The sequence below is a fragment of the Oryx dammah genome, unplaced genomic scaffold (assembly GCF_014754425.2).
Source record: "Oryx dammah isolate SB20612 unplaced genomic scaffold, SCBI_Odam_1.1 HiC_scaffold_8, whole genome shotgun sequence".
Classification (NCBI taxonomy): Eukaryota; Metazoa; Chordata; class Mammalia; order Artiodactyla; family Bovidae; genus Oryx; species Oryx dammah.
In genome coordinates this window covers 56398399-56423347 of record NW_024070192.1, presented here as the reverse complement: position 1 = coordinate 56423347, position 24949 = coordinate 56398399, and the positions used below count along the sequence as shown (strand labels likewise).

General features: G+C 48.5%; 1 protein-coding gene across 1 annotated transcript in view; it reads left to right on the top strand.

Annotated features, from left to right (window-relative positions):
- The first annotated feature begins 6 nt into the window (after positions 1 to 6).
- Positions 7 to 24949, top strand: part of HLF (HLF transcription factor, PAR bZIP family member) — a 58262-nt gene continuing 33319 nt past the window's right edge. The window contains exons 1-2 of the mRNA XM_040244295.1: positions 7 to 464; positions 2628 to 2963. Coding sequence (XP_040100229.1) covers positions 350 to 464; positions 2628 to 2963 — 451 coding nt within the window. The 5' untranslated portion in view covers positions 7 to 349. The remainder of the gene's footprint in view (positions 465 to 2627; positions 2964 to 24949) is intronic.

Sequence of the window (24949 nt, the reverse complement as noted above, 5' to 3'; positions counted from 1 at the left end):
TGTATGTTTTTCCTTCCTTTTTAGCAATTTTGAGCGTTGTGCATGACGAGAGGTTCGAGGCAGGTGAGAGCATCCCGCCCGCCGCGGGCACTCGGCGCGCTCCCGGGGGGTCGTCTGCGCTGGGAGCCCGAAAGTTCTTTTGGTTTTGTGTTTTTATGCAGATGTATTTATAAAGACATAAGTAATTTTTTTTTCTTTTTCTCCTCTTGACTCCACCGCCTTGAAAGCTAGTACTTTTGGCAAAGGACGGAGGAAAAAGCTCCGCAACATTTTGGGGGGAGGTTGGACTTTTTTTGTGTTTTTTTTTTGTTTTGTTTTTTTAAGAAAAAAAAAAATTGAGTGCATCGCGATGGAGAAAATGTCCCGACCGCTTCCCCTGAACCCCACCTTTATCCCACCTCCCTACGGCGTGCTCAGGTCCTTGCTGGAGAACCCGCTGAAGCTCCCCCTTCATCACGAAGACGGTGAGCGCTGCCCTGCTGGCTGCCCCGCTGGGGGCCTCCCTCCCGGGCCGGGCACCCCCGGACCATCCCCCGCTCCCCCACTCCCGGCACCCCGGCCCCGCTTGAATGAAACTGAGGCGCTCACCTATCGCCCCACCCCTCCTCCCCCAAAAAAGGGAGGGGACGTTTCTGTCGAGGGGATATTCCGTGTTGCTAGTTGAGCGCCGGGGCCTCGGCCGGGCCTTGCGGATCCTCTCGGGCGGCGCAGGTGGGAGACAGAAGTTGACAGGTCGGCGTCCCCGAGGTCGAGGTGCACCCACACGCGGAGCGAAAGCCCCAGTGCCGGGGCAAGGGGCGCCCCGCGCGCCCGGGAGTGAACCCCAGGGCTGGGCTCCAAGCGGGCGGGGGCTTGAGTCAGGGGTCGCACCGCGGAGCCGGGGTATTTGCGATAGTGCTGATCACAGCTCTTCGTTTTAGCGTTTGGAGCTCCCGAGGCGACAGCGGAGACTCGCGTTGTCCCGGGCTGGGTGCTTCAGACCGGGAGATGGGGGCTGGGGTGGGCTGGAGGAGTGGTCCCTGGGCGGGGTGCCGCGCACACCCCCCCTCGGGGCCCCCTTCGCCGCGCACTTTCCGGGTAGGAAGGGAGAGCGGGGCAGGCTCACGTGTAACAGCACCGGAGCCTCCTCTGGCCTGAGCCCTTTCTGGGTAAGTCCCAAACCTTCCTGAGCAACCCTGGCTGGGGCAGGCCCGGAGGGGTCCTGCGTGGAGGCGCAGGATCCAGTTGGTGCCGCCAGGAATTTGTCGTTTGGGCTGGCGGGTTTCCTGCCATAGGTATCCCAGGAGCAAATGTGAACTGTGAGGTGAGCCCTGCGGCTCAAGAGTGTAAAGTCTTAAAAGATCCTTTGGCTGCTAGCAGCCGGGGCATATTCGCATTTTTCTTTCCTAGGGCAACCTGTTGCTTTGCAAGAGCTGAGGGGTTTGGTTCCCAGTCTGCAGAACGGAGCTTCCCTCTTAAATCCCCTTTAAGGAGGGGCACTTGGGAGGAAGGTTCTGCCTGCAGTCTTTTGCATCTGTGGGAGTTTTGAAGTCAGAATCTTGGGAGATGAGACTGTACAGGATTAGAAGGGATGGCATGGAGGCTGTGTTTCTGTGAGGAAGAAAGAAGTCAAATTCCTTAATCACAGTTCACCTGCACTTGAGGACTAGTAGACTTGTCCAAATCCAGAGCGCTGGTTAAAGACCTAATGTGGTGAGGGATACTTGCAGGTAGAAAATAGCTGTACATCTCCATCATAGGTACCTAGCTCAGAGGAACCACCTTTTCTGGTAACTGTGCTTTTGACAGCTCCCATACATGTATAATTTTTGAGTTCGATCATACCTAAGTGTTTGGGAAAGAGGAGGAAGAAAACACTTGTATTTTAAACCACAGCAAAACAAGAAACTCCTTTTGTAAAATACAGTGTATCCCAGTGGCTTTAGAAGCAAACACATGTGGGCTAGGAAGTTCTCAGCTTTCCTCTCTGCATGTGATACATTGGTTAAGCTCCCATAGGCCTCAGAGCCTCTATTTCTTCACTGTGAATGGAAGTTGTCACTATTTGCAAGTTTATCATGAGATTTTTTTGGGGGAGAAACATATAAAAGAACCAGATATGTTAGTAGGTGCTCAATACATGGTATCGAAGAAGGGCAGAGAGTCCCTGCTTTACCAAAATTAGCATTACTAATGCACTGGCTTTCTAAATCTGAATGACCTCATATTGTCACTGTAATGAATTTCCTGGAAGATAAATCATGTCTAGTTATTGGCTGTTTTCTTAAAAATCACAGCAGTTGTATGTAATTGCAGGTGTTATTTTCCCACTGTAGATTTAAATTATTGTCTTCTTAAATAATGCACGGAGGGCTGTGCTTTCTTGTTTATATCCTAGACCAGTCTCTAGCCCTGTCCCGAGGACTAGTGCTTTCTTTCCAAAGTAAATAGGAAGATGTCGAAAAACAGGCAGAGATCCATGTCCTGCCTGAACTTTTAACTCTAGATCCACAAGAAACAGCAGCCAGAGAACAGCCCCGGTATGTGTGGAAAGTAGTTTTGTAGCAGAAGCCAAGGAGGAGTGATAAAAAAAAGTGAGACTTTTTCACTGTCTTTTTTAAACTCCAATATTGTCCCTTGTTTTGCAGCATACAGTAAGGATAAAGACAAGGAAAAGAAGCTGGATGATGAGAGTAATAGCCCGACGGTCCCCCAATCAGCATTCTTGGGGCCCACCTTATGGGACAAAACCCTTCCCTATGACGGAGATACCTTCCAGTTGGAATACATGGACCTGGAGGAGTTTTTGTCAGAAAATGGCATTCCCCCCAGCCCGTCTCAGCATGACCACAGCCCCCACCCTCCGGGGCTGCAGCCGACCTCCTCAGCGGCCCCTTCCGTCATGGACCTCAGCAGTCGGGCCTCCGCACCCATTCACCCTGGCATCCCACCCCCAAACTGTGTGCAGAGCCCCATGCGACCAGGTAAACTCCCAGATGGTTCTGCCTTCCCCTGGGGAGGAGGGGAGCAAAGGGGGAGGACAGAGCTGACTTGAACGTCTTGATCCTCAGGGGTGCATCTGAAAAGGGGAGCCTTGGATTTCAGCCACGGTAGTGGTTGTCCCATTTCAGTGAGCGCATCACCCAGAGAGTCTGCTAAAGGCCGACTCTATGGAACCTACCCCCAGAAATTCTGATGTTTCAGGTCTGGCTGAGGCCTGGAATATGCATTTTTATCCAGCCCCAGTGGGGATTCTAATGCAGCTGATCCAAGGACTGCAGTTTGAGGAACGCCAACCTGCGGTTAATGATTCAGATAATTTAGGCCTCGACTCACCTCCGTCTCTTCCTCCTTCCCCAAGTACACAGATAACAGGACCTTGCTGAATGATTTGGGTGGACTGTCTGTATAATGCTGTGGTTTACCTGTATTCATTGTTTTTTCGGCCTGAAGGGGAACAAGATGTGAGTGAGGGGTGGTGGGCAGGTATCTTTTCTATCCATTTCATCTTGTGTTGTCAGTTGAGAAACTGAGTCTTAAAGTAGCTCTCACCTTAAGCATGACTTAGCCTTCTTCAGCATCCAATCCTGTCTTTCTCTTCACTATTCCTACCAAATTGTTCCTTTTTTTTTTTCATTTTCATCTGTTCACCGCACGTAATCCACTTTTATCAAAATCTACAAGGCTGGCTTTAAATGGTGTTGAAATATTGCACAAAAACGTTACCTGAAATGACCTGTACTTCAAAACCCACCCACAAACGCTCAGATGTAAACACAAGTGAGGGCGCTCTGTCTCTGTGTCTTTAGCCCCCTGTTGTACAAAACACACAGGAAGAAAAGCCGTTTCATGTGCACAGGTAACCGGGAACAAAGATGCAGCGGATAAGTCATCGGGAAGGTCACCGAGCCAGGGGCCTTAGCTGCGGGGAGGCCAGAAAGCAGGACAGTGGGAGACTTGGGCCGGAGATCATTCCCGAACTCTGTGTCCTCGGCTCATGTAGAATTTCTGTGGCACACAGAGCAAGATGAAAATGAAAGGAAGCGGTGCAGAGGAGGAAGAGAATGCCTCTGCCTCAAAATGTTAGTATTGGAGTTAAAGCTCTCCCATCCAGTCTCTCTGTGCGGCCCCCTTCTTCAAAACCCACTTTGAATTATAGCTTCCAGGGTGCTGCCTGGAACAGCATGAAATCTTAGCCCCTGCCCCCCAGCCGGGGGCCACAGAAGCTTACGGAGACACTCCTTTCATGAGCCTGACCCCCTGTTACTTAGGACACACAGGGGCGTTCTCCCAGGAACAGACTACAAAATAAATAATCGTCAGAGCGAGGAGAGAGTCAGGAGGAAGGGCACAGAGGCCCGGTGAGAAGGCTTAGCTGTGCCTCTGTGATCTGCTCACAGCAGTGGGACTTTACAAAGTGCTGCAGCCTTTCTGGGCCTCGGTTTCCCTTTTGTGCAGGAGGGTGTCTTTTCTGTTCGATTGGATCATTGTGAAAATCAGAGATAATGTGTCTAAGGGGTCAGATGACTAGCACTAGATATTTCTTAATGAGAGCAGTTATGATCATTATTCTGTTCGTGTCAGCTTCCATCATTTCTTCCAATGCTTGTCTTCTGAAATACCTTCATAGAGTAACTAGGTACAGTGTATAACCCTTTGTTTTGTAGAGAAATGTCAGGAGATTTTGACCAACAGTTTTCGGCTTGCAGTGTTCTAAGCCTAATGCTTGCACTCAGTTGACAAGTTATTTCTCAGCCTTCTGTTCATGTATAGGATGTGTGCCATTTTAGAAATACTGCATTTTTTTTCCCCCAAAAGGCATGCTGATTGTCGGGTCCCCACCCTTAGGTTCCTATTGAAAAATCAAGAATTGGGATTTTGGAGCTTGAAAGTCATTTGAATCAATATTGATCAATGACTTTCAGAAACTTGTGATGCCCTCGTCAGACTTGCAGTCCATAACAAAGGACTCCTGCTTTCGGTTGGCTGTCATTTTGTTAGGTTGTGGAGTTAAAGACGCTTGGGTCAAAGGGTGCACTGGGACCTAGAAATAAGTTCTTCACTTATATATCTTTTTTCATAATGGAAGCACACTTCATAAATAACACTCTTCAGTTCATTTAAACTCAATGATATTCCTGACAAAGGAAAAGAAGTTAGAGCTCTTCTCGAAATACCCAGTGCAGATAAAATAACACTGCTGTTCTTACAGAGGTGATAATGCAAAGTAAATTCTAGGGAATGTGGAATTGATGGATGGTATATCACAGGCAAACCTGAAAAAGGAGAGTGTCCTTCATTAGTCTGTGTAATCACAGTGGTGACCCGAATAGAAATACCAAGTAAACCTTGAGGAAGACAAATCCTGAGAAGGGAAGAGCACAGAGTTAGCTGTGAACATTCTGGGAACTATAGAATCTCAGTCTGGAGCAAGATTTCTCAGCTTTGGCACTGTTACGCTTCAGGTCAGTCTTTGCTATAGGGGCTACCCTGTGCTTTGTGGGATGTTTAAGGGCATCCCTGCCCTCTGTTCTGTAGAAGCCAGTAAACCCTCCCCACCCCAACCTGTGTGACCAGTAAAAACGTCTCGGGTTACTGCCAAATGTCCCCAGAGGGCAAAATCACCCCCTCCCTCTCCCGACCCCCAGCCCGCCCCGGAACTACTAATCTCAACTTGCGATTTGAACGGGCACATCTGGGCTTAATTCAGGATCCTGTCACACACATGGATGCTTTATACCTCCTGTAATGCATTATGGCAAAACTTTTGAAGCAGTCAGGAGACCTTAAGTTGAAATATGACAAGAAGAAATCCACCAAGAAGACATAACATTAATAAAAGTTTAGTTATCCACTTTTAGTTAATAAAACTCAGACATCAGGCTGATCAGGAGATAATCGCAAAGCAACTTTGTTAAATATTTGTTTTCTACTCTCTGCTCAGCATGCGTCTTTTGAGTTATACTCGGTGGCATTGTATCATTAGTGTTACCTGTGTGGCTGAAGGGAAGGGAAAGAGAAGACAAATAATGCATTTCTAGGTTTACCCCAAGTGTGTCTTGGAATGACAAGATGAGTCTTCCTGTGAATTCTCTTACTGTTTACTCTGACTGCCCTCCAAGCCCTCTCCTGTTTTATACACCCATCAGTAATCCTCTGTTTACCTGTCTGTTCAAAGAAAGAGTTAAATATCTGAGTACAGTTTTCCTTGAAGAAATAACCCAGGGATCTGCTGAAGCCTCCTCTGGCAGTGGGGGTTATTGCTATGCTTTCTGGGCTGACATCTTCATCAGGAGCAGTGGTGGTTCCCGGATGCTGTAGGCATCGGCAGGGGCTTCTCACGCATTTGAGGTGCAGCTTCCTGGACATTCCTGAGCCCGCAGGGATGGCAGGAGTTGTCCTGACCACTTCAATGTATGTTTGTCAGATGCTATCAGAGGCGGTGCCCGGGAGTGCTTTCCTGGAGTTATGTGCTGCATACTGGAAAAAAGAAGAATCAGTTTGCCCTGAGAATTGAGTGATTGCTTTAAGGACAGCAGTCCCTTTAGGGAAAGTCATCTATAGCAGACAAAGGCAGGGTTATTTTTAAATCACATGCTTGTAAAGCCAGAATTGAAATTGTTTCCTCTGGTGGTTTTTCTTTGAATAGCTTGGAGGTGTCCTACCACCATTAGACCCGTATTCAGCTGAGAATTACAAAGCCTCTCTTTCCAGTTCTGAGCACGAACTGGGTTGTGGTGAAGGCTGGTTATGGAGTAAAGTGAGAACCCTTCTGTGTGGGGCTGTGTGGGAAGAGGAAGGTGGGGGGTTGGGGAGACCCTACTGGAGCTTGGCGGGATGGAATCAGCGTGGTATGTGCTCCGTTCTCCTCTTGTAATGAGGTTCTGGTGTGGAAGGGAGGTACTGCCATGGGATCCGAATCGTGATGTCGGGGAGTTCTGTGCTGGGGGCTCTGAGATTACGAGGGGTCCTGCTGAAGCAACAGAGTTCTTTGGGCTTTTCTGACACCGTGAGACGAAGCTTCGATTTCTCCCTGCCCTGAAGGGCGTGCAGTTGATGTACCTTCCCGTCCCGTGTGCTGGTCACGTCTGCAGGTTGGGAGTGCTCTAAGTTGAGGTGCACTGCGCCCCGCGTGTCTCGGGAGTGCTTTCCATTCATTGGGATCTAGGAGGCCTTGAGGGGAGAGCGTCAGCTTTGTCCTTGAAGCAGGCAGACTTTTTTTGGTTTCAGTTTCTTGTACGAGTTCATCTTCTCCACCACACCCTGCAGAGGACAGCCTTGCCCTGCTCTCTTGGCTTTGCCGTCTGTAACGTTCCCGGGACTGCACATCTGGCAGGAGGTGTTTCTGGACAGGGGTGCACGATGAGGGTGACTAGGTGCTTAAGAGCATCAGCTCTGGGCCCAGGGACTTGGGTTCACAACCTGGATGTACGGGGGCGTGCTGTGTAACTTTGGGTCCATTTCTGGACCTCTTTAAGCCTTGGTTTTCCCAGCGGGAGATGGACACTGGACATAGTCCCCCTCCCACGGGGTGTTAGTGGGCTGTGTGACACACGCCTCCGCAAGCTGGGAGCTGGAGGGATGTCGTGGCTTGCCAGCAGGGAAAGGAACGGCCTGTTCCCAACCCCGTTCTCCATTGAGGGATTTGTTTCATCTAGCACCCTTCCCTCTGCAAAACTAGGACGTGGGGTGTTTTGTGGTCCGCCCCCCAGCGAGCCCTATACCCTGGAGGCTGCCTGACTTTTTGGCCTCATTCTGGATTAGAACGAGCCACTTCCCTGATGTTACTTACTCCAGCAGTTTCTGGGTTCTCACCTCATGTCCTCCAGTGTAGACACAGCCTCTTGCGGGGTGCCCAGCCCCCAGCTCCCTTCCGCATGAGCCTGGGTGACCCTGGCTGCCTGCCCGCACACTCCGTGTGCCCCGGGCACGTGGCTGTGCCCCGCGGAGCTCACCCGGCCCTGGGTGGCGAGCTGGCCGCCTGCCACCCTCCCGCCCCCACCCTCGCTTCCCTTCCCAGGCACGCCGCTATGAGTGCAGCCAGCGATCGTAATCCTGACCTTGGCACGAGAAGGCCGAGCTCCAGAGGGCCGTTCCCATGCCAGGGAAGCCTGCTCTGCCCCACGTCCTAGCCAGACCCCAAGTGCCCAGCTGCCCAGAGGCGCTGTCTTCTTTGTGCCACTGCGGTGGGCAGGCTTCCTGCAGGCCGGCTCCTGCCAAGGAGCTTGGCAGAGGCTTTTCAGTTCAGCCGGTGTCTACCAGACGAGAAAAATAGCAGTGTAAAGACAGAACTAGGTAGAGCAGAAGAACAGGGTGGGGGAGGTGGGAAGGAGGGGGCTGAGATAACATCCTGGTGCGGAGAGCCAGAGGGTGAGAGACAACAGTGATTTATTGGGTTTCGCAGAAGCCTCCCCACCAACCAGCACTAATCACTTGTACCCAGGAATCATTTTTTATGTCTCAGCAGTGAAGATGGAGGGAAGCGAGAGGGTGGCAGGGGAAGCATTAAGATGGAAAAAGCTTTGGAAGAGAATAAACGAGAGCGGGACGGGGAGGTGCAGGGCCTGCATCTGGTCCTGTAATGGGAAGGTGCCAGGTCATATCCCACTTTATTATACTGCTTGGTGTTCCCCTAGCACGTGTCTTAACCTGAAACCACTCAACCACTGTTTTGGAATAAACTGAAATGTGTTTCCGACCTAGGTGCTTGCTAGCTCACCATTCAGATGTCCATCAGGGTGACCTATGTTTGATAGGCGGGTCATCCAAGCAGCGTGTCACTCTTGTAGGGCACCGGATCCCACAAACAAACACACCCGGTGTAAATCCCATCCCTGCCACGTTTGCCCATGCTCTTGGGGACGTCCTTTAAATGGTGCGAGCTTTGCATTTCCCATCTGGAACTTCGGAGAAATCCCTGGACCTGCCTTCTAGGCTGTTGAAGGATTGCTGAAGAGTACTTGGCACAGTGATGCTCTGAGGGCTTCCTCATTCCTGTCTGGTCTCACCTCTCATAGGAGGACCTCATCTCTCGCTGGGTTCCTGGGGAGTCTCCACACTTCTCCCTTCCTGGCCAGTTAAGGCCTCTGGAGTTGGCATTTCTCCTTTGCTTCTCTGCCGAGTCTTGCTCACCCCCTTCTTCACCTCTGAGTTTTAATTAACCTTGGATTGCTAACTGTAGCCTTTATTCAGTCCTCCTTGCTCATGAGATTTAAAAAAAAAAAATCAGACAAGCAAAATGTAGCCCAAAGAAGTTCTTGAGTAGAAGATTTCTCCATGACGTATATGGCTAGTAAATCAATCAGTCCATCAGTTGATATTACTATTGTGAATTTTTACTAATAGGCAAGAATCCCACTTGAAGGAAATACAGTGAACTCAGGGGTAAATAAACCATACAGGCACGTTAGGGCGATGGGAAAGGAGGAAAGTCTAGTCCATCCTCCTGCTTACCAGCAGGACTTTCCAAAAGCGTTCCAGAGTAATTCCTCCTCCCCCGACAGAGGTCCTTTAATGGAGAAATCTTGACTCTTTCCACACATTTATCTTCTTATCTGCAAAGTAACATCTTTGTTGGGTTGATGTGAGGTTTCTGATGTCCCTGAAGGCCAGCATGGCACCTCCCATAGTAAGCCAGCCCTGACGCGATCAGTCCTGTCACTTTCCTCTTGTCAACAGTAGGAAGATGAGGAGGCAACAGAGGAAGCCGTCAGAGCTGGGGGCACGTGGGTGAGCCCCAGCAATAGCGTCAGCTGTGGATTTGGGCTTCCCCCTGGGGAAGACAGACAAGGGTATGATCGGGCTGCTGGTCTCAAGGAGATGGGAGTTCAGTAGGGAAGATGGAGCATTTAGATAAAATGATGAATAACAGAACAAGCTAGCATGTTCCAGGCTACAGGATGAGTCCACGGAGGCCTCCAGTATCTACTGAAAGAGGAGGGTGAAAGAGTCAGCCTGAAAATGAGTAAAACCTCTGAAAATTAATGCGGGGGCAGCGCTGTCAGTCAGGGCTGCCAGGTCTCAGGGAAGCAGCCGCTGCCTGGGGCGGGAGGGCGTCGGGGTGATGCTTCTTGGGGGGTCAGGCCTTCCCGGGTCTCGTGCGTGACGGAGGAGCCGGGGTGGACAGCAGCAGTGGTGTGGTGGAGCATGGAGATGGGAACGCCCATGGGTGTCCGGGGAGCAGGGTGTCGATCCAGTTCGGCTGGTGCAGAAACCTCACATGAAGGAGGCAGGAGCGTGAGTCTGCAGAGGCAGGTGCCAGCCAGGCTGGCAGCTTCATGAACGCCAGGCTCCTGAGCTTGAACTTGGTCCAGGCGGCAGTGGGGAGCCATTGAAGGTTTCTGAGCAGGGAAGCGGCATGTGGATGTTTCCGCTTGGGTTCAAGGTTGGATCTGAAACATTTTTAGATCCTTCACAACAGTTTCCTCTGGCAAACCGGGACTTCCTTATTTTTGTTGTTTGGAAAATAAACACTCTTCCTTGAACATCAAACAGCTTTTCAAAACACAATGTTCTAATGATCTAGAGAAAGTAATTCAAAAACACAGGGTTTAAGTTTCACTTATAAAGCCCATAATTTTGGTGATTGGGGGAAACCCTCTTTGGCAAGAAAAGAGTTTGAGGGACGTGAACGGTTTAGAATTTAAAAGTCCAAAAGCGGGCCTGATCTCCCAGAAGCAGAAAGATAGAGTTTACCCAGTCTATTAACATTCATGACTTTAAAATGCCTCTATATTATAAAGCTGACTGGGTTTGCAAACAAATATGTTAAACGTCTTTCTCTGAGTGTAGGTTTTTGTTTGTGCCTTTTTGTGTGTGTGTATATGTGATTGTGAGAGAGAGAGGGAGGGAAGGCTCCAGTGATAGAAATTATAATCCTTGATTATAAGGATTACCTGCAGCAGTAATATCAGGCTAAAACACTTAGGCGAGTGTTTGGCCAGCTTAGTAATTTTACTCCTGAGAGACAAAGGAATCCTTATTACAGTTGTGTACTCTTGAGTCCTGACCTTGTGTTTGTGCCTCCCTTCTTCCCTGAAAACCGGAATTAATTGCATGTCACGCAGAGATCGGGTGGCTGGGGGTGGGGTGGGGGTTGTACTGAATTGCTGCTGGAGGAGAGGGACTTTGTGGGAGCAGACAGGCTCTGGGGGAGGGAAGGGGGCTGCTGAACGGCACCTGCGTGAAGTAGCTTGCTCAGGTACCCCTGAAGTGTTCTCTGAGATCAAGCCAAGATTACAGAAAGCAGGAGGAGTTGCCATAACCCAAATCAGTTCACTTAAGAAAAAAAAAAAACAAAACAGTCAATGTGTGCAATTTCACCTCCAGCTATGTACAGTAGACAATTGCAGGAGTGTTGGCAGAATCAAGCATCTGTTGGGGAAAAACTGTACAGTACTTGTTTCTGTTAAATTGGCTTCTGGTGGATACACACTCCATGACTTACTATGAAAATTCCAAAAATGTTTTCCTTCCTTTCTGACTTTAACAAGTATTGTCACTGTCTCAAGTTCCTAACCATCCAGCTTATAGTGGGAATCCAGTCTGTCCTGAAAAATGGCAGTTCTGTTGTCAGACAGATCTCCTAAAAGTTTCGTTTTCAGAAGTTTAATCTAGGATTTTTTTTTTCATTAATGATTTTTGGAAGAATGCTTTGGAATTTGGGGTCTTGTAATAACAGATAGCTTGTGGCTAATTAAGCCCCTTTCTGTCTCAAATCTTGCCCGGGAGATCCTAGATTCCTAAAAACAATGAGCGCACGCTCTGCAGAAAGATGCTCCAGAGAGCTGCAACATTAAATCGTCTGTGACAAAATGTTCTCTTAGACAGTGGGATTGCATAAATGGATCAGCAGAAATAAGCGCCTTGGCAGAAGCTTCTTGAGTGGGAAACAGCAGTGCTTTCTTCTGTAACTGGCTCTGGGTAACAGTCTGCTGGGAGGTCCTTGCTGGGGAACCCACGCATGGGCCGTGGAGTAGAGAAGGAAAGCTTCACTGCCGCTCTCTAAGTGTTTTCACACTTAATGGAAAGAGTTAAGTGAGACTGGCCATTCAGGCCCAGTAATGCCTCCTGAATTGAATGAGCAGAGTGAAGGTTTGTTTGGGGAGGGATGCCACCAGGCCCTGGCCAATGGGAATCTAGGCTGTAAACCAGATGAACAAGATCATCTAGACAGGCAGTAATCAGATTACCCAGAACAGATACTTCAATACCCCAAGACAGGAAGAGGTCTTCTAAGGAGAGTGGCAACGAGTCAAACTCTGTCTGCCCAAAGGATTGATCAGAAGACTTGGTTCACTTTAGAATGGATTTATTGTGCTATGGGCTTAGTTAGAATCACGGAAGGAGATTATGGAGGCTTTTACTAGAGAGAACTTTTAAAATAGGATGGAGATCTCATATCCGGTTCGAATAACATTGCTTTTAGAGGCCAAATGCCACTGAAAGATTTATGGAAGAAAGAGTAAATAATATAAAATGTAAAGATAGAAATAAAGCCTTGATAGAGTTTCTGAGGATAGGAAAAGGAAAATTTGTAGAACTGACTTCGTAGGAATTTGGTAGAATTCATTTCATCACGATTGATTTCTTTGTATTAATACGCTTTCCGGGGGAGTTGTGGGTTTTTTTCTGTCATAGAATCTAAAGTATGTTTATTTCAAATGACCAGTAACACCTGAATGATTTTTAAAATGATATTTATATTCAGGTCAAAAATATGTTTAGCATTGCAGATGAAATTAACCCAGACATATCAGGTCTCCTAGTGATATATAGTTATTGGATTCCTTAGACATTTAAAGGTAAAAGATAGGAAGTTTCAGTATTACAAAAATTAAGTGTAAAGAAGCAATTTGCGTTTACTTACATTCGACTTATTTCTCTTTACCCTCAAGCTTACTTGGCAGTGACATGGTATTGATTCACATTTTGTGATCATTTGATCTTGCATTGATCAAACTGAAATCTGTATCTTTGTGTTTTTTGTAAAGATATTACCAAACATATTAATTATGCAAATAGAATTTTAGAAGGCACATTGAACTTTAATTTGAGTACTAAAGAGGCTTTAAAGGTCTTCTCTGTGTCTATACATTGACGTTCTTAACCACAGCATATATCAGCCAGGAGTAAAGGAATTTCTCTCATTCAGCTGCGTCAGTACTTCGGATTAGTGTGACCACCAAGCTGTGGGCGTTTGTCTGCTTTCCCCCACTTTGTCCCCATCTACTAAAGTTTCATCTTTTTAAGCTTACGTTTTCTTATAAGTGCATGGAACCAAAAGAGCATTTTTGTTCGTTTTCATCCCATCAGAGAGGATGTCATGCAAGGGTGGGGTTTTCCCTGAGGATTTTCTTCATGAACTCATCACCTGCTGGAGCAGACTTCTCTCCTTCTTCCCTTCCCCTCACTGATGGACAGCACAGTGGTTACAATTCCCGTCTTGGTTTAGATCTTAGAGCCAAATGGACCCGCTCTCTAACTCTTCTGCCTTTGTTTTCTCCTCGGTAAGTGGGGATGGCCAATGCCCGCTTCAGCTTCAGCGGATTCCTGGAGGAGTAAACGAGGTGCTCTGTGGAAACAGTGGGCAGTCTGACTGGTAGCTGTCACCACTTTCATTTGCTCTACAGTGACGGGTTTTCTCTTTTCCTACTTCCATCGTCATCTGTGGACACTTACACGGGAACAGGTTTTTGTGCTGCAGCAATCATGGCCAGCAGTGATTGCTGTAGCCACGCTCTCTGCCTCTTGTAGGGAGAAAAGGGTGATGGAGAGGTCACGCTGGGGGCATCCTCTGTACTGACCTCAGTGAGCACATATCCAGCCCCCACACCCCGACAATCACAGTACAGGCTGTCTTCCTCGGACAGCGCTGTGTCTTCCGTCTCCACCCCGCTTTGCCATCCTCTGACTCTGTGCCTGGGAGACCCGGAGAGACTAACGGGGGAAATGGGACAATTCATTTCTCTTCGTGCTCTGAAGCTTTTCCAGTGTGCTACAGGGTTGGGGTCTGGGCTCCTTCTTTCTCCTTTCTGGTGACACCTTTGGGTCATGACTGGAAGACTGGCCGTGGCCCCACTCTGGGCAGCGGGGTGCAGAGCAGAGGACGTGGGACCGTGGTAAAAACCCCAGCTTTCTGCTCCCCTGGTGCACATCTCGCAAACATTTTCTTAGCCTTCCCTGCAAGATAAAAACATGGCAGAGGGTGCCTCCAGAGAGGGCAGATAGAGCCTTCTGTCAGAGTAGAATGGAAACCAAGGAAACCAGAAGTAAATGATTTGGAAGAAATGTGTGAAAATAGTTTTTACACAAAGGGGGAAACTAGAAGTCGATTAATTTAAGACTCAGGATTAACCTGATATGACCGTCTTTCAGCCGGATTAGAGATCAGGCCCTCTTGGCATGGGTCTTCATACAGTACAGAGTGCAGTGTACACATCAGTGTGGCAGGATAAGCCTTTTCAAGGTACAACAGTCCTGTCTTAAGGATGGCAAAGTACATGAGCATCAAACTAGGCAAGACTTCCCTCTTGGGAGGGGAGTTTGATTTCAGGGAAAGCTCCCTCAGCCTGATTTCACATCCAGTCACACACCTCTGAGCTTTTATAAAAGACTAGACACCATGCTCCTAAGTTTAAATGAACTAAACGCTATGAAATCATGGCCATACTCATTATGTGTTCAGGCCAGGATGGCGCTGAGCATTTAGTGTGAGGGGCTGCAGGAAATCAGATCACATTAGAAATGAAATTGGTTTCTGGAATTTACTCTGCCCCCAGGAGCATTGACTCTTGTGGATCCATTGCCAAAGCACATTTTCTCTTTTCTTCATCCGTCTTTCCATTCTGATTAGAAGCTGCTTAAAAATAAATGTAGGCCTATCTCACTAGCCCCAAACCATGGGGATCAGGATTAAATAATTTTAAGGCAGAAATAACAAGCTTTGATTAAGACGTTCAGAAAAACACGGTCCTAATAGCATCTGCACATTCCTTTTGGATCCTTCAGACACTAAACTAAACAGGAGGCCGAGAAGCCGTGACACCCTGGGCAGATCACTTAAACTCTGAGCCCTGTTTTCTCATCTGGAACATTGCCGTGTTATTTAATAGGAATGCTGTGAGGGTTAAATGACATGAAATGGGCTAGTTGGTGAACAGATCTGGAGAGTTGGCCCTCAGTAAGTGTTAACTCAGAGTGAGAATCTGGTATTTAAACGCCACTTTGAGGCTCACTGTTAGATTTCTGAGTTGCTAGGCTGAGTCTTTGCAAGCCTCCTGATGCTTCTTTAGACACACTAACAGATCTAGTGTCTGGTCTCAGCTGTGCCAAGACCACTCTCTCTTGGTTTATCAGCCTCTCTTGGTTTCACCGCTTCATTTATAAGATGGGCATAATCTATGTTTTTCTAACTTACAAATAAATATAAGATAGCCAGTTAGAAAACTGACCAAATTAAATTCAAATCAAAGTATAAGTTCTGCGAGTGTTACTGTTTCCCTTGGGTTTTAAGTGGCAAAGGGGAAAATCAGTCAGTTCAGTTCAGTCGCTCAGTCGTGTCCGACTCTTTGCCACCCCATGAATCGCAGCACGCCAGGCCTCCCTGTTTATCACCAACTCCCAGAGTTCATTCAGACTCACGTCCATCGAGTCGGTGATGCCATCCAGCCATCTCATCCTCTGTCGTCCCCTTCTCCTCCTGCCCCCAATCCCTCCCAGCATCAGAGTCTTTTCCAATGAGTCAGCTCTTCGCATCAGGTGGCCAAAGTACTGGAGTTTCAGCTTTAGCATCATTCCTTCCAAAGAACACCCAGGACTGATCTCCTTTAGAATGGACTGGTTGGATCTCCTTGCAGTCCAAGGGACTCTCAAGAGTCTTCTCCAACACCACAGCTCAAAAGCATCAATTCTTCGGCACTCAGCTTTCTTCACAGTCCCAACTCTCACATCCATACATGACCAGTGGAAAAACCATAGCCTTGACTAGACGGATCTTTGTTAGCAAAGTAATGTCTCTCTGCTTTTTAATATGCTATCTAGGTTGGTCATAACTTTCCTTCCAAGGAGTAAGCATCTTTTATACATAGCAATAATTGCAGGGCAGGCCATTTACAAAACACTGAGTTTGGAATCAGCTAATCTAGATTCTGGCTTCCCAGGTGGCGCTCGTGGTAAAGAAGCCACTTGCCAATGCAGGAGACATAAGAGGCACAGGTTCAGTCCCTGAGTCGGGAAGATCCTCTGGAGAAGGGCATGGCGATCCACTCCAGTATTCTTGCCTGGAGAACCCCATGGACAGAGGAGCCTGACAGGCTACAGTCCATTCCATTGCAGAGAGTCAGACAGGACTGAGCGGGTTCACACACGCATTCTCAATCCAGGCTCCGGGCCTGGTCTGCACTGATGGTTGGTGTGTCTCTGGACAGGTCACTGAATCCCTGAAGGCCTCAATTTTCTTATCTATCAAACACAGGTGCTATTTTAAGCTCCATGACCCTGTATTATAAGGTTATTATGAACTAAAAGACTAATATTCAACTTTTGTTGCAAAAAATGTAAATTTTCTTGGGGTGATGGTACCACTCCTAAGCTGGTCAGTAGATTGAGAGTCTGATGTTCTGCCACTCATAAAGGATGACAGTGTTCAAAAAGTAAAAGTGAAAAGCAAAAGATATTTGACACCATTGGGGCGGGGTCGGGGCGGGGGCTGAGGCAGCAGCATTAAAGCTCATTACTTCCTAAAACTTGGTCTTCATACGGTTCTGAATGGGAACTACTGACTTCTCTCTGGTGTTCAGCATTCCAGAATAACCCTGAAAGCAAGTTTTCTGGCTGAAATCACTGTTCCAAGGGTTAGTTGTTTTTTTTTTTTTAAGTGGTGTATAAAACACCAGAGAAATAATTTAAAAAAAAGAGAAGCAGGAAAACCCCAAGGCCCACAGCTAGCTCTGATGGAACTTCTCTGGAGGGCCGTGGCCCGCGGTGTCCTGGCCTGCCCCTCTGGGTGGCCAGGTTTCGGTTTGAAGGAGCTTCCCATGCAGCCGTTTTCACCCCAGCCACTTCTGATGGATTAGGAGGTGCCTGGAATGTCTTGAAAGACTGAAACTTCATCTGGGCTCGGTGGAAAGAGCTCTGTGATGGATTAGGGATGTCTGCCCTGAGCGCAGGTAGGACCTTCCTTGTGCCGGGTCTTTGCTGCCCCGACTGAGCCGGTTGGGAGGATCTTCAGGACTTGTCCCTCCAATGGGAAGAAGGTTAAGGACTCAGGCCAGTGCTCCTCCTGGTGTCTTGGGAAAGTGCTTATCCAAGTGCCTCGCAGGTACTCTTCCGCGCTCAGCAGGAGTCTTCCTCCGGTTAGTGTCGCAGGATGGAAGAAGGGGAATCTGTTGAGTCTGTGCCATGGTCACAGGACCGGTGTTGAGGGTGGAAGGAAGCTGTCATTCTAGCGGTCGCCATCAGATTCCCGTGGAAACTTTGGCGCGCCGACCAGGGCGCTCGCCGCCCTGCAGGGGCAGCCGTGCACCGCGGAGCCCTGTGGACCTCGGAAGGACCAGGAGGCTGGGCCCTCGGGATGCTGCACACTGTGATTCTTGACATTTAAAACAGAATTTCTGTTACCCGAAAGAGCATTGGCGAATTTACCAACCTGTGTAGGCCTAAGGATGACCCTCAGGTATCCATATTAGCAGTTCTGAAGTTTACTTCTCTTCCCTTCAGAATGTGCTGGATGCTTTTGTCTCTTGATATGCTTTCCTAGAGATGTTTAAACTCTTCAGATTTTCCTTTTGGTAAAGCACACTCAGGGGGAGAGTGGAGTGGTTTTTGAAGCTCCCCCCGTGTGCTTCCCCCAGCCAGATGTCCTGGAGGCCTCCTAACTTCCTAACTTTAAATCCATCAGCCACACTGTGCCTGCTTGTGTGTGTGTGCTAAGTCACTTCAGTTGAGTTCAGTTCAGTCGCTCAGTCTTGTCCAACTCTTTGCGACCCCATGCATCGCAGCACGCCAGGCCTCCCTGTCCATCACCAACTCCCGGAGTTCACTCAGACTCACGTCCATCTAGTCGGTGATGCCATCCAGCCATCTCATCCTCTGTCGTCCCCTTCTCCTCCTGCCCCCAATCCCTCCCAGCATCAGAGTCTTTTCCAATGAGTCAACTCTTCGCATGAGGTGGCCAAAGTACTGGAGTTTCAGCTTCAGCATCATTCCTTCCAAAGAAATCCCAGGGCTGATCTCCTTCAGAATGGACTGGTTGGATCTACTTGCAGTCCAAGGGACTCTCAAGAGTCTTCTCCAACACCACAGTTCAAAAGCATCAGTTCTTCAGCACTCAGCTTTCTTCACAGTCCAACTCTCACATCCATACATGACCAGTGGAAAAACCATAGCCTTGACTAGACGGACCTTTGTTGGCAAAGTAATGTCTCTGCTTTTGAATATGCTGTCTAGGTTGGTCGTAACTTTTCTTCCAAGGAGTAAGTGTCTTTTAATTTCATGGCTGCAGTCACCATCTGCAGTGATTTTGGAACCCAAAAAAATAAAGTCTGACACTGTTTTCACTGTTTCCCCATCTATTTCCCATAAAGTGATGGGACCAGATGCCATAATCTTCGTTTTCTGAATGCTGAGCTTTAAGCCAACTTTTTCACTCTCCTCTTTCACTTTCATCAAGAGGCTTTTTAGTTCCTCTTCACTTTCTGCCATAAGGGTGATGTCATCTACCTATCTGAGGTTATTGATATTTCTCCCAGCAATCTTGATTCCAGCTTGTGCTTCTTCCAGCCCAGCGTTTCTCATGATGTACTCTGCATAGAAGTTAAATAAGCTGGGTGACAATATACAGCCTTGACGTACTCCTTTTCCTATTTGGAACCAGTCTGTTGTTCCATGTCCAGTTCTAACTGTTGCTTCCTGACCTGCATATAGGTTTCTCAAGAGGCAGGTCAGGTGGTCTGGTATTCCCATCTCTTTCAGAGTTTTCCACAGTTTATTGTGATCCACACGGTCAAAGGCTTTGGCATAGTCAGTAAAGCAAAAATAGATGTGTTTCTGGAACTCTCTTGCTTTTTCCATGATCAAGCGGATGTTGGCAATTTGATCTCTGGTTCCTCTGCCTTTTCTAAAACCAGCTTGAACATCTGGAAGTTCACGGTTCACGTATTGCTGAAGCCTGGCTTGGAGAATTTTGAGCATTACTTTACTAGCATGTGAGATGAGTGCAATTGTGTGGTAGTTTGAGCATTCTTTGGCATTGCCTTTCTTTGGGATCAGAATGAAAACTGACCTTTTCCAGTCCTGTGGCCACTGCTGAGTTTTCCAAATTTGCTGGCATATTGAGTACAGCAGTTTCACAGCATCATCTTTCAGGATTTGAAAGAGCTCAACTGGAATTCCATCACCTCCACTAGCTTTGTTCGTAGTGATGTTTTCTAAGGCCCACTTGACTTCACATTCCAGGATGTCTGGCTCTAGGTGAGTGATCACACCATCGTGGTTATCTTAGTCGTGAAGATGTTTTTTGTATAGTTCTTCCGTGTATTCTTGCCACCTCTTCTTAATATCTTCTGCTTCTGTTAGGTCCATACCATTTCTGTCCTTTATCGAGCCCATCTTTGCATGAAATGTTCCCTTGTTGTCTCTAATTTTCTTGAAAAGATCTCTAGGCTTTCCTATTCTGTTGTTTTCCTCTATTTCTTTGCATTGATCGCTGAGGAAGGCTTTCTTCAGTCGTGTCCAACTCTTTGTGACCCTATGTAGCCCACCAGGCTCCTCTGTCCATGGGATTCTCCAGGCAAGAATACTGGAGTGGTGACCATGCCCTCCTCCAGGGGACCTTCCCTACCCAGGGATCAAACCTGCGTCTCTTGTGTTTCCTGCATTGGCAGGCAGGTTCTTTACCACTAGCGCCACCTGGGACCACAGGCTCGACCACCTCAACCACACTAAAGGATTAATAATAACTGCAACTTATTTAGCACTTACTGGGCGCTCCCAGGAGCCAGGGTCGCTGTGTAACAAGGGTCAGTTGCAGGAGTGAATGGGGCCGCGCGTGAAGTGGGCTCAAGGTTGAACATTGTCTTTGGAGAAGTAACAGGTTCACTGAAGGTGGACCTGACTTCCTCCGCTACTGTGGTTTCCTGCCGTTTCCAGTGACTGCACTTGGGCTGTGCATACGATTAACTTTCAATTATCCTGAGGCCGATTAACCAGTTTGCAGATCAACCAAGGGGAAGGCTCACCTGGGCCTGGGAGGTGCTCATCAATTCAGCTGCCCCACAATTAGCTGGTTCTGGTTGACTGCATACCCCGTGGTCCAGGAGCCTGAGGGCTGGGCTGCTGCAGGGGAGGAGAGCTAACTGCCAGTGTCTTCTAGGACCTTCCACTCCTTTCAACCAGAGGAGCCCACAGGCCTGGCAAGTCCTGCAAGCTCCAGCACATCCCCTGAAACTTTTGGAAACTCCTGGGGCCCAGGGCTCTGCCTGTGCTCCCAGTAGCTTCCAAGTTGGGGAGATCAGTACCTTTGACAGTACCTTTGACAGTCCTGGAGAGGAAGTGATCTAGGATGTTGAAAGAGGCTCAGCAAGCAGGGCCCCTAATCCCCCCTTTCCTCCCTGTGAATCCCCACCCATGGCTCCCCCAAACATGGGTTTGCAGGTTTGAGTCTGTGGGCAGTGGCTACCTCCTGTGGTCAAAGGAGGCTGAGGCCACAGTGGCAGTGAGGCAGGAGTGGCCCACAAAAGCAAGGCATGTGCCAGCCTGGAGCATACACAGTCTAACCCCAGAGCCAACCTCCTGCCACCCTGGGAGGGATCTCAGTTGTGGGGGAGGAGCCTCGAGTCCAGGGTAAACTCCATATCTTGAGAAAGTGCCCATGAACTTTGGTCTCTGGCCCGTCAAGGAGGAGCAAGCCTTTGCTCAGGACATGCTTGCTGCGCCTCCTTGGATTATCTGATGTTTAAGCAGCTTTCGCGCAAGCGCCTGGCACAACCTTTCACCTCTGACTCGGGGCTCATCCCACACCTGCCCAGCCTGACCACCCTGGGCGGTGCAGTCGAGGTTGCTGACTGCTGCAGCCCTCCTCAGCCTGGGCCCTGGGTTTCCTCGGGTCCTTCCCTTTGGCTCACGTTTTCCCAGGGCTGCCTGTGTGTACAGTCTAGATACCACATTTTATTAACACAAAGAAATCTGCTCTGGCTGCCTGGCTCTCGCAGTCACATGGAGAGAAATGTGCTCCTTCGCTTCGCCAGCCCGCAGCTCTGTGCAGAATCCAGCCGCGGGCTAGGCACCGCGCCAAGCTTACATTTCACTTTGGAACACACTTTCGCATCACTCCTTGGCAGAACATCCACGGCGGCGTCTATTTGGGGAGTGAGTTAGAGAAGTGTTATTTCCCTCTTATGAGTGTCGAGAGATAGGACCTTTAAAGCATGTTTGACTGGTCCCCGTCCCTGTTGTCTTCAGGGGGTCCAGGTAATATGGTGACCCAGCGAAGCATGGCAGCGGCGGGCAGGAGAGGCCCCCTCCCAGGTTCCCCTGTTTCCTAAGTCAGTAAACATAGCCAGGACTGCCTGGGACATACGGACAGAGAAACTCAGGCCAAGGTAATAACATCAAAACCAAAGTCCTGGAACTCTTGAAACTAATGACCCTCCCAGATAAAACAACTTTGTTGTCCAAATCTTCCTTTCCAAAGATCTAAGATTTTTCAAATGCTGGTCCAAGGCCAGCCATTGAAAGAAAGAGCTTCAGCAAGCCTCCTGGAATGGCAAACACTGTTAAACAAACGAACCTCTTCCATTCAGTTTTCCCTTACTGGTCTATTTTTATTCCGTACCCCCCCTCCCCGCCCCAATCCTCAGTACTTAACATTTTGTAATCCCCTCCCTTCTGCATCCCTCCTCCTATCCTCACCTCACTTTCCTCGGGACCAAGCTCATTGTTTTGCTTCAGTAACACATCTAATTTCAAAAAGAGGAGTTGGAGGAAAGGGGTGGTATAACCTCCTCTTTTTGGTGTTGGCTCATACACTGTTCTTACAGGTGGATACCTAAGCCTGACTCGGGTTTGAAAAGAACTTTGCTTCTGGAATTTTCAACCCTGATTAGGAAAGGTCAGAATGGGTAGAACACAGAGATTCATTGGAATCATACTGACCTCTCTTTTCTCAATGAAATCGACCCCTCTTGAAACAAACAAACAAAAAATTGAAAATAAACTCTTCTTTTCCACATTGTGCCAGCCCATACATCCTTTGGGGATTTCCCAAGTGCCAAGTCTTATTTTGATCCTAGTGTTGACTACCTTGGAATGTTGCTTTTGCTGTAAGTCCCATCTAGCCAAACAGCAACTAATAAAGATTTAAAGAAACTTTTTCATCCACAAGATGCATACGGCAGCTGCTGCTTCATAGAACAGGACGCCATGGAACCCCTCCCCCCCATGAGAAGGGTGCCCAGAATCTCGGGGACCAGGATGCAGGCTTTCCTGCCAGGCATCTGGAGAAGTTTCTCCTTACTCTGCAGAAGGGAGGGGGCAGAAACCCATGCCACCTGTCTCCAAAACCTGAAGGTAATTAGCTTTAAAAATAATGCCAAGTTCTCATGATGATGGCAGAGGCCTCGGCGCAGTGGGGGGTGGAAAGAGGGCTACTTCACAGAGTAAAACTGTTGCAATCACATTAGTCATTTCAGGTGAGGTCAGACAAGGTTATTGGAGAGATGAAAGCTGCCCTGCAGTTTCAAAGAGATCTCCGGAAAGCATTGAGAAATGGTTGAAGTTCAGAATCTTTGTTCCCCTTCCCCTTATAAGCAAGACAGGTTTTTTTTTTTTTTTTGGTCCCTTTTTCCTTTTTGATGGGCAGAAGCTCTGGTGGACGACGGGGATGGTCTGATCTGCAGTCTGGCAGGTGTGTTGTGTGGGGGGTCACCTGCTTTCTACGTTGGCCACGGTGAATGTGTAAGCTCTTGGCTTGCTGCCATCTGCCACCCAGCAAGATGGCACCTCGAGGCAGCTACCCTCTGCCCTCGCTTGGGGGAGGGTTCAGGGAATGTAACTTTGTGATATAATTAACTGATGCAACGCACACTGCTTTTCTTACTGCTTTGAATGGCAGGACACTTACCACTCAGAACTGACTGTGTTGGGACTTTGAAAATCGGTAGATTAAGTGGCTAGGCCTGAGTTTGACCTATTCTCGTGCCAGTCCTGTGGGTACCTCAGTCCCGTGAGAGTTTTGCATAAAACAGGTGGCGGTGTGTTGAACCCTATGTTCCCCAGAGCACTTATGTGGACTCTACCCCTGCTCGTGGGTGTCTCAGAGACAGGGATTAGGCGTTTCTCTTAGGCACCGAAGCCCATGCTTTGCACGTGGTTGGTGTACGTGCTTCCCTAGTCGGCACTTGTTGAATGACTGAGATCGCAAAGATGTTACTTTCACCATAAATGGTTTTCCAGGAGCACTTGTGCTCACTTCAGTATCTTCGGTGATGCTGGCAGAATTTGGTTCAAAATGGCGAGTCTGTACGGAAGGTCTGGGGGTTGTGATGAGCTCCTTTAGGCGCTGAGTCAGGGTGGTCTTGGAGGAGGAGCCGTGTGTACAGACCCCTGTGGACGGTGATGGGGTCAGGGCTCACCTCAGGGCTCCAGTGAGCTGCACTTTGGCTGTTTTCTGATAGGTTGTTGAATAGCCGAGGATGAGAGATTACAAACAAAGGTGGGTACTCAGCCCTGGCTTTCCATGCCCAAGTGGCAAGCCAGCAACTCCAGCCTGTACTGTGTCCCCAGATCACCTGTAAGAGTCGTGAAACTCATCGAACAGGTACTTAACTGGAGTTTTAACTGGGCAAGTAGGAAGTCCCATGTTGGTTTGGGGGAAGGGAGGAATGGAGAGGAATGCCAGTTTTTTTAAAACACACTTTTAGTTCTTCGGTTAGCAGATGCAGAGGCGTCTCCAGTGACACCTTAGGATGTAACTCCCTTGAGCATGCGGTTTGTTGGTTTGGGGAAGGGTGCTCTGTCCTCACCAGCCAGTAGGCTGGGGCCTCTGAGACAGGGCCCTGCTGGAGGGAGAGGGGCTTCGGGAGCTGACCCTGTGCTGAGGATGGGCTGGGGGCCGGAGCTGCCCTTATGGCCCCTTGCCCCCCGCCATGGCAGGTCAAGAATTAGACTGGGTTTTGGCTGGATCTGTGATGTCCTCAATAGTCTCTGAGCCGAGTTCATTCTAAGCCCCCTGGAGGTGTGGGACCCTCCCCTGTGTGCTGTGGCTGTGTCTGTTTAGTAGAACGTTGGGGAAAAGAACCTCCCTCCTACTCGGGTGAGGTCGCAGAGGTCTCTGGAAAGAACCGAGCAGAAAATTATTCAAACAACTGAGGCGTTTGAAAAATTATTTTGAGAAAGGTTTAAAATATTTTTAAGAAATTACATAGCAAGCACCCTTCCTCCATTATCCATTGGTGAATTAACAACTTGGCATATTTACCATGTATGTTCATATATAAATGTATGTATTGGTTTATGAACTTGTTACAGATCAAGTTGTGATTCGGGGGGATCTTTTGAAAAAGAGCCATGTGTAAACTCATAAGGCGGAACGTTAATAATTCCGAATCTGCTTTCTCAGGTGCAAATCTGTCCTGGCCCTTTGGGTCCGCCGTATTAATAAATAAGCCTGGCTTGAGTCTGGTTGGGAAGGCCAGGCTGGCTCATAGGAACACTGCGTTCCACTCGGTTAGCCTTTGTCAGAGGAGGGCAGGCGGCTCGTTGGCACAGAGTCCTGGGTGTCTGCCTTTGGAATGTGAGGGGAGTATCCCTTCACTTCAGGGGAGACTACACCAGAGCCATCTTCTTCCCTTGGTGCTGAAGAAAAACAGACAAATGCAGAAAGCAGACGTTCAGAGAAGAGTGTGGTACAACCCAAAGCTGTGTGGTGAGCTGTGATGCCAGCTCCCCCCAGGGCACCCAGTGTCACAGGGGA